The sequence below is a fragment of the Nymphalis io genome, chromosome 8 (assembly GCF_905147045.1).
Source record: "Nymphalis io chromosome 8, ilAglIoxx1.1, whole genome shotgun sequence".
Classification (NCBI taxonomy): Eukaryota; Metazoa; Arthropoda; class Insecta; order Lepidoptera; family Nymphalidae; genus Nymphalis; species Nymphalis io.
The window spans coordinates 13,542,077-13,551,837 of record NC_065895.1 but is presented as its reverse complement, the minus strand read 5'-3'; the positions used below and the strand labels follow the sequence as shown (position 1 = coordinate 13,551,837).

The 9,761-nt window shown below is 28.8% G+C and overlaps 1 protein-coding gene across 1 annotated transcript; it reads left to right on the top strand.

Annotated features, from left to right (window-relative positions):
- The first annotated feature begins 3,637 nt into the window (after window positions 1-3,637).
- Window positions 3,638-8,731, top strand: LOC126770038 (myeloid differentiation primary response protein MyD88). Its single transcript, XM_050489176.1, has 6 exons — window positions 3,638-3,917; window positions 4,491-4,708; window positions 5,901-6,088; window positions 6,220-6,385; window positions 6,473-6,635; window positions 7,311-8,731. Exons 1-6 carry the CDS (start codon window positions 3,790-3,792, stop codon window positions 7,621-7,623), a joined length of 1,176 nt encoding a protein of 391 aa, XP_050345133.1. The 5' UTR covers window positions 3,638-3,789; the 3' UTR covers window positions 7,624-8,731.
- The last annotated feature ends 1,030 nt before the right edge of the window (window positions 8,732-9,761 follow it).

The following is a 9,761-nucleotide window of genomic DNA, read 5'->3' as shown; positions in this document are numbered from 1 at the left end:
AAAAAATAAATTGAAATCGTACAATGTTACTGTAATGGTTTCGTTTTTTTAATAGTCAAACAGTTTTTTTTTTTTTTTTTTAATATTTTTACATCTTTCGATTCGGTAGTGTTATAATTGTTGACGGTTTTGATTCATGTAAATACGATTTGTACGGATAATTACTTTTTAAATATTTATTTTTATTAATGTTTTAATCTTGCATGCATATTATATAGATAAACGTTAGGTGAATTGATATTTTAAAAGTTTATTGATCTGATGGAGTAAAAACGCTCACTTAGATCTTTTTTAATTAATGTAAGGAGGCAAACAATTAATTTGGACGGGGATGATGCTGACAAATTCAAATCATTATATACTTTATTCAAGCCGGTTATAACAAGAACTACTGAATTGTCACTTCAAGATTAAATTAAGTTTAACGTGAGTAACGGTTCGAAAGATTTAAGCCAAAAATATTACTGCAATAAAATGTGTTGTATTCATTTGCTGTAATGGTTCATGATTGTCAATATTCATTCATTTATTTAATAAGAAGTATAGGAATACAGATTGTGCGAGATTTGTTGAATAGTGTTAGACGTATGTATCTATACAGCATTGATATACACAATCTTAAACACATCGTATACGTGATAATGGCGAAATAATGAGCATTCATTTCGCACAAGTAACATCTTTTCAATAATATATCTCGTCTGTCGTCTGCAAGGACGATTAAGGGGTCTTACAAGCCGCCTATATCGATGACCGGTTTTGATCAATAAGATTAATACTTAATGAAATTTTAACTATCTCGAAATCGTAACATGACTCTGGTTAATTATTGTCATTTGTCATACAAACTGGATCGCATCAATCGCAATCATTCTAACAGCTTTGATGACAGTCGATTTGAAAAGGACCCTTCATCACGATCACATTCAATTAGGTATTGATACTTTTACAGTAAGAAGCTTTGACGGTGACAAAATTGACATTGATTGAGGCTTACCCCCTTCAGACCTTAAAATTGCCAATACAAGTTATACGAGTACTAATATTGTGTATGGTTCATGATCTTTATGATTTTGTTATATTTACATTTATACAATTTAGTATGTCGTATATACATTCGTTTTATATCATTTTTGTTAAAAATTGAATGCAAATATATTAATTAACCTACACTAGAGCAGCTTCGTGTAATAAGCTACCTTTTCCATAAAATTAGAGTAGGCCTTCGCCCAATTCCAGCAATAGGACATGCTGTTGATAATGTTTGACGCATTCAATGGAAAGTCAAAAAACTCAGTTATATTTCTTCCGATATAATCATAGAAGATTTAATGGCGATGATCACCAACAATATGTGAGATACATATGTAATGAATGCTTTTGTATGATATGTACACACAGAGTGAACGAATGAGACAGTGGGTCAAAATAAGTACTGGAATAAAATACCTCAAAAATTGTGAAAATATTTTGTTCATCATGCTCCTTGTGGAACATTATTAAGAGAATTTGTGATTATCACGAAATATAAAATGAGATCAAGGTAATATTAAATGAGATTATTTTACCGAGCTTACTCAATCGTGTTTAATCAAAGAAAACAGAGTAGCCTCAATTACTGTTTTTTATTAAATAATTGAAGTCACTGTTTATTCCTATGTTTAAAAAGCATACGTAAATCTAATCTATTGTAAAGTTATCGTAATATAGTCAACAGAAGCGAGCACGCAAGTAAGAGTACATAAATTAAATATCGTGTTGTGGAATTAAACTCAAGAGATTTTATATACTACCCAGGGTTCAATTTTGTTTCATTACCGAGTAGGTTTCTCATTTCTAGTCACATTATTTTTGTTTACTGAAAATTAATTCATTAACATAGTTTAAAATTACATATACATTTTCACTCAAATGGTGGGTAAAGAAAGGATTTGTTGTTTATATTTTTATTTCTTTTAGTATATCTGCAATTACTTCAAGTGTTCACGTGCCAAAATATGTAAAATATTTTTTTTAATATCGAAGTCTTTAAATCCTAATGTACAATTTTGCTATATTTAATGTTAAAAATGTCGTTATAATGTATGTGCATGTGTTATTAATTACGTAATATTACATTTTTAAAATTTTGTATTTTTTTTATTTCGGTATGGATGACAAAGTATATTAACGAGAGAGATGTGACAATTGTGACACGCGAATGAATGACATAATTATAATCAGTAAAGAAGTGTTATGCTGCAACTGGAAGTGCATTTTTGTTTTTGTATTTCATTTATTTTATTAAAAAAAACTGTTATATGACTTCGATATATTTTCTAAATTAATCTCTCTTTGATTGTATGTAATTTTAATTATTTTTTAGCGACGACTGAAAAGACCGGTTTCCGTTAGTAACATAAATATCTCGAAAAAACTTCACTGCCACTAATTTAAAAATAAAAATATTGGAAACGATTAAACTGGCGTTTTATTTAATTTTAAAACAAATACTCTGCTTTTGTAAAATGATTTGATCTTTAAGTAAATAATCTGTGTGTCAGATTATTATAGATAGAAATTAAACATGAATATAGAACAATATAATGTTTGTGCCATGGTATTTACAAGAAGACAGTGATGCCAACTCCTACAGAATATTCCCCCTAGGACCAACTTCAAATTCCCCTAAATATCGATTAAGAACCCCTACATTTTTTGTTGTACACTTGGTTTGAGAGGTAATTTAAAATGCAGATTAAAACACATTCAAGTAGTATAAAATAGCTGTTGTATTTATGCGGGTGCATTTTACACATTTACATACTAATTAATTACCTAATAATATTAATCATTATAACAATGAAATTAAACGATTTTTATTTTTCATTCGGTGACCAGAAATCGAAGCCCGGGCCTCCTACGTCTTGTACAAGCACCCTGACCGTTGAGGTAATTATTTCAATCTCAATATATTATAGTTTTTTAATAATTCATTTATAGCCACATTATAGCTTGGAGTTTATATTTAGTTTAGTTTGTTGATTGCATTCGAGGCTTAATATAAATTGTATATAAGAAAAAAAAAAACTTGAATAATAGACCTGATCTAAATATACTCTTGGACATCTTCATCAGTTTGGAGAAAAACCCTCAAGTTGGCATCACTAAGAAGATGCTATTTACTAGAAGCTACTTTTCCACAAAAAATACACATCGAATATTTTCCTTAGCTTTTCTCAATAACACTGTAAATGTTTTACCGAAACAATAAGATTTGTATTTGTTATCTTCTAACTTTTTTTAAATAAAGTAACCCTTACGTATTCGTTCTTTTATTTCGTTATTTGGTGTACCTGCGAACATTATTAGGTATTCATTTAATTTTCGCGGCTTGTCTTGTGTAATATTTTTAGTAACGACAAAGTCAATACTACCAACTTCATAACTATACACTTTAAAAACGCAAAATAAGTCATCCGCAATTTGATATTTTTTACAGATTAACTACAAAAAAAAGTTTGAAATGGGAATAAAAAACTTAAATTCTTTTTTAAGTTTTTTATTTTTTACAATTTAATAGTGTTTTACAATTTGTATAGATAGCTGCAATAGGACAACACTACAGACATCATAATATTAACTTGACTTGACTAGCACTAGCATTTATACACAGACTACAATAAGCATAAAATATTAGTATTTAGTACTATTTTTTTATTCGCGTTTCCGCGAAACGTAGCGAAATGAAAGTGTGCCAAAACAAAGCAGAAAGAGAGTTATAGAAGTGTTTTTAAAAGTGGCTGCAATATGATGATCGATCTTAACACCGTGCCATTGTCTGCACTTACAAATGAATCTCGAAATTTATTGTCATCTCGTTTAAATACAAAAAAAGTTTTGCCAATCGTTGGACCTGATCATCTTTCACGACACAGGTATTTACATTTTACTTAAGGATAAACTTTTTACCGCTTAAAAAGTTAAATGTTTTTTTACTATCTAATGTTTGTATTGCATACCATAATGATTCAATATATTAAAAACTTAATACAATAATTCCATACATGATAAATTAAAACATTCTGACCATTTTAATAAAACAGTATGTTAAATAAAATCTTATTTAATCAAGTAGATTTAAATAATTACACATTTATAAAACAAAATAACTTATCATATTTTTGATAAGAACTTGGATTTTTGTTGTGATTGAAAAATAAATATTTGAAGCTATAAATACATAGGGTAATAAGTGCCGCTTTATAATATTCCCTATATGGAAAATGTCCATTAAATTTATGAAGCTGGTTTGGTTCTTAAACAATAACCTCAAATACATATTAAAATAATGGTAATGTTTAATTGTTGACGCACATATATGTGACCTGGTGCACCTTGCTAGCCTTTGTTCTAACTAAATAAATAGTAAATAATATTAACAATATTTAATAATTGAATGGAATTTGAATTACTTGTGAGTGTTTTTTATATATAATTGTATTTATCAGAGACTGGAGGGGTCTGGCATCACTCGCAAATATATCAACTGAAGAAGCAGCGACTTTAAATGACTGTCAGGACAAAACAGCTAAGGTCCTAGATGTATGGACAAAATTTAATGATGGAACAGCTATGGTTGGCCGCCTTTTAGATTACCTTCAAATATTAGACAGATATGATGTTTATGAAGACTTACTTGTGCTGGCTAGAGAAGAAAAACTGATAGGTTTGTTATTTGATAATTTACTTCAAAATGACAGTTTGCATTAAACAAAACATTACACATATTTCTTCATAGTCGAAACAAAAAACATGGGTTTGATAAAGGAATTTCCCAAACCTGAGAAGAATCTGCAAATGATTTAAAATTATCGAATGAAATTGCCGAACAGTAGAAATTAAAAGTTTAAAAAATATCATAAATTAATATCTAATAATAAGTTTATGTATTAATTTGTAATACATGTATGTATTAATTTATTTAGTTTCTTCTAAATTTTTATGTATAGTGAGAGTAGTCCAGCTTGCAGCTCTTCACTATGGTTTGGATATTTGCAAGTTATAGATGGACGGTTCTTGCCAGAGAAATTATTTCAAAAAATTGCTAGAAAACTATGGTGCATTTATTTACATATTATTTTTTTAATATTGATTTTTATACACATTGAGATATATCAAATATTATATTGCATTCTTGGTTTTTTTTCCAGGCAACATTTGAGTACAAATTATTACACTTAGGATATCCAAATTTTTTATTTATTTATTACAAATTGTTTTGTTTGATATGGAAATATTAATGTGCTTATTCAAAAATTACTTATCTGTTAAAAAGTCATCAAATATAAAAAATAATTTGATAAAAATAAGTTGACAGTGTAATTAATATTTTAGAAGATAATTATCTAATTAATATTAGATTGTGTTCTCATTTTGATAAATAACTGGCTTAAATTGTTCCAAAATTTGTATTTTAGTATTTCACTTTTTTTTTAATTTGCTTGTAATCCTAAGGTAATCAATTTTATTATGTGATAAAACTTGTCAGAATGAGGTCTTCAGACAGTTTTATCTCAGCTTGGTATTTCTATGTAACCATCATATTCAATATTAAGAAAAAAAATATTTTTACCAGAATTGAACTATATTTTGCCTCAATACATTGTCATGGAATAAATGTGGCCTACCTATATGAGAAATCACATTTATCAAAATATAAATTAAACCAACTACCACACTTCCGTACCTATAATTATAATAGAAAGATATTATATACATTGTTTACGTATTTTGTAATTCAATTTACATAAAACTCAACAAAATAAATTGCAAATATCAATTCAGAAATTGTTCTAATTCAAATAAGTTTTAACACTGATAAAGTAATAAATGTTTAAAGAATTACTAATTAATTTCAGTTTCAAGAAATCAAACTAATAACAACCAGGTGGTTGTGGCTGTGGACGGCAGCGATGAAGATATCATCACATATGATGATAAGCTGTTTGGCCAACCACAGAGGTATCATGCTTATGTACTCTACGCTAAAGAAGATAAGGATTTCGTTGATGAACTGCTTATTCGAATGAGAAGTGAGGGTTTTAAGGTAAATTTTTATTATAAGTAAAGTTTATTTATGAATTCAAATATTTAAAATAATTGTTTTATATGGTATTCTACCTTTATTATGATTTAATATTTATGTAAGAAAAAAATAATCTGAACATCTGTTTCCAGATATGTACAGAGGAGGACCTGGTGGCGGGACACGCGACTCAGTTCCAGCCCGTGTCGCGACTTATCTCAGAACGCTGCCGCTACATCGTGCTGATCTACTCGCCGGATTTCCTGCGTAGCCCCGCTATTAATTTCTGCATGAACCTGGCACAAGCAGACGCTATAAGTATGTCAAAAACAGATTTCGAACAATTTAACTTGACATAATTAAGAATGTCACGATTTTCTGAGCGTAATTTCTGTCCCCCGCCAGGCAAGCGACAGAGCAAGATGATCCCGGTGATGTATCGCCACTGCGTGCTGCCCGACCACATCGCGCACTACCACAGCCTGCGCTACAGCGAGCCGGGACCGCACTCTTTCTACAACTTCTGGGAGCGCCTCTCGCAGTCGCTGCGCATCGTCGATACGCCGAGGTGTGCATATAATTCCACTTCCTTTAAATCATCTAAGACCACCGTACATGACACCTTGGTGTAAATTACGCCTAAAGTCCCTATTTTGATAGTTATTATTATCAAGTCTTTTAAGGTAGCTGTCGATAGATACAGAATAACCTTTTTATTCTATTAAAAAACAATTGAATAAATAATGGCCTTCTACACATGTTAAGTGTAATTTCATGAGTAATACAGGTGGCAGAATTTTATACATGTTTCCTCACGACAACAACAACAATATTTATTTATTATTATTATTACAATTGAGCTTATAAAACAGATTGATATAGTATCATGTGTTTTTAATATATCATATAAATATATTTTCGTATGTATACATATAAGTATACTTTTCTGTTAAATTAATATATATTTACAAACAATATTCAATCTTGTACTTCTTAAAGTGAACCTTAAGAAGAGAATATTATTAGTTTTAAGCCCTAAGAACTAAATGTGCAATCTTCAGCTAAATCCCTATATTTGGGTTATTACCCCCCTTATTTGTTTTGTTTCAACGGAGTTGTATCTAATGTGGCTATAATTGAAAATAATAATGTCTTATACTTTGTTTAAAAGTAAAATTTATTAGAGATTTGTAAAGTGTACTTAGTGTACTGTTTATTAATTACTGTGCTAATCTATTTCTAGATTAAACAGTGCCAGTTCAACGCACTCTGCAATGAATATTGCTGAACTATCACGAGGCCTCAATAATGGATACCAAAAAGTCAATGGTTACAAAGAACATCAACTTGCTCTACCAAGTGTGCCTACTGACACATCTAGCATGACCGATTTATACCATCTACAAGTGGACTATGCTAATTCTTATGAAACAAAGTCCTTAAGCAATACAAGCCAATCCAGCGAAGGGAAGAAGAAGAAATCTGGACCGTTCAGAAAAATTATCAATACCTTTAGAGGCAAGAAACACAAAAAAGCTATTGCTGTCGAGAACTGAGACAAGGAAAATGGTCAAAAGGAGTAATTTTGTTGTAATGTAATCGACCCTGAGAAAGGCGATACAGTTGATTTGTTAAAGAGAATACCTTGACTACAAGGTGAGATTTTGCAAATAATGAGTATAATACAATGATATTTCTTCATTTAAAGTTTAAACATACTATAAGGGATATTTCACAATAGCCATATACCCACTACCTTCATCCAAAACTTAGAATAACTTGATATTTCTACAACTCTAAATTTATTTCAAAAATCATCTATAGTTGGTAGTGTTGTTCTCTGGTTTGAAGAGCGAATGAATTGAATGATTGTCAAAGAACATAACAGCTTCAGTCCCATTTGGTGCTACATTGATGATTAGGATTTATATATTTTACAGTGTCTTTTAATGATGTACCATGTACTGTCGGGTGGTCCATTTGCTGGTCTGCCTTCGTGCTATAAATAAAAAATATATATTTATATAAAAAATGTTATCTTAGTGTATATAAATCGTACAAGTATATATATGTACAGGTTGCGTAACTGAGTTACTATTTGTTACATATATTATATATTAAGTGTTCAATATTTATAATGAAAATATTTTTGCTATTTTATGACTTTTTAAAAATTATGTAAAATCAAGTTATATACTTTTATGTAAAAAATATTAATATTTTTACAGTAATGTATTGTTATGATAAATAAATCATAGTTAAATATAACGAAATAATTGTTAAATTTATAATTTTCCTTGAAGAACAAAAAAAGTTTTTTCCTAGTTCAATCTTCAATAGAGGTTGTCTGGAAATGATGTAACTCTTTAAGTGTCACTGTAAGCAAATCATTTAAAAAAATATATGTGCTAATAATATAAGCTTAACATTGCTTATACAATCAATACTACTCAAAAATCTGGCAGTCCATTGTTTTTTGAATACCAAAATTAAGAGCTATATATATAGGCTAATAGCCTTTTTGAGAACACGGAAATAAAATAAACAGTTCTGAAAAATAAAAATGAAACTTTTTCATTTTTTATATCACTTGTAGATGAACAAGGTGCTATATTAAGTTACATTCATCAGAATAGCTATGGGAAATATTAATCGATGGGTATATTGTTAAGTATATGCCAATCTTAAAGCGTCATATGAATGTAAATTAAAAAATATTGTTATGTATTTGTTGATAGCATATTTCGTTATTGTCGTTATCAGGATTCGATAACGATATCGTATCTATAACGACACAACTCGTTACCTGACATTTGTAGTGTGTGATCTTCGTTATACGGAATAACCACATATAATAAATTTGTAAAAAATGTTACGTAGTAAACCGACTTCGTAAAATCCATTATATAACTTTTTAATTTATCAAACTAAAACTTGCAATACATTTTATTATTGGTAATGTTTGTAATGACGTCATTCATTCTGTGAGACTCGTATAAGCCTATCGATACATGAACGGTATTAGGTGCTCACATAAACGAGCGCCATTTTGACAATTTTTTGCCTTAATTGTAAACAAAGCAATGTAAAAAGTACCTCAAATTTATAGGTAACAAAAAACTATTATTTTGTATTATATTGACTCCTAAAATATATTTATAGTTTCCGTTTTGTATAAATTTGTACAAATTGTATTAGTATATACAAAAAATAATAAACAACTATAATAGCCTTCCTGATGAAAATTATATAAAGCATGGAAGAGGTCATGTCCAGCAGTGGACTATTTCGGATAATGATGATGCATTATTGAAGTGAACTATATATATATATAACGTTTGAGTGAAACGTTTCTAGCACAAAAATATATTTCTATATACTTTCTATCAGTACAGTTGTATGTATTGGCCAATCAAACATTTTATACAACATTTTATCAAGTGTTTTCTAGTACTAGATATATTAATTAATGATAAAAATGATTACTTTTATTGATATTTTAAGATATATTAGGTAAAATCTGTAGATCTCAGTGTTACCACATAATTGAAAAAATACGAGGAAATTAATACATAGTGTACTTTTGTAATATTTTTATAATATCATTAAGGATTTGTTGTTGTATAGAAATTAAGAATTTATAACATTAAATGTGCTTTCAATATTTTATAGTTATATATTTGTGAAGTTGATA

Excerpts from the sequence above, each read along its gene's own strand:
- LOC126770038 (XM_050489176.1), top strand. The coding sequence starts at position 3,790 with ATGATGATCGATCTTAACACCGTGCCATTGTCTGCACTTACAAATGAA. Across the intron at positions 3,918-4,490 it reads GATCATCTTTCACGACACAG|AGACTGGAGGGGTCTGGCAT; the intron begins GTATTTACATTT and ends TGTATTTATCAG. Across the intron at positions 6,386-6,472 it reads GGCACAAGCAGACGCTATAA|GCAAGCGACAGAGCAAGATG; the intron begins GTATGTCAAAAA and ends GTCCCCCGCCAG.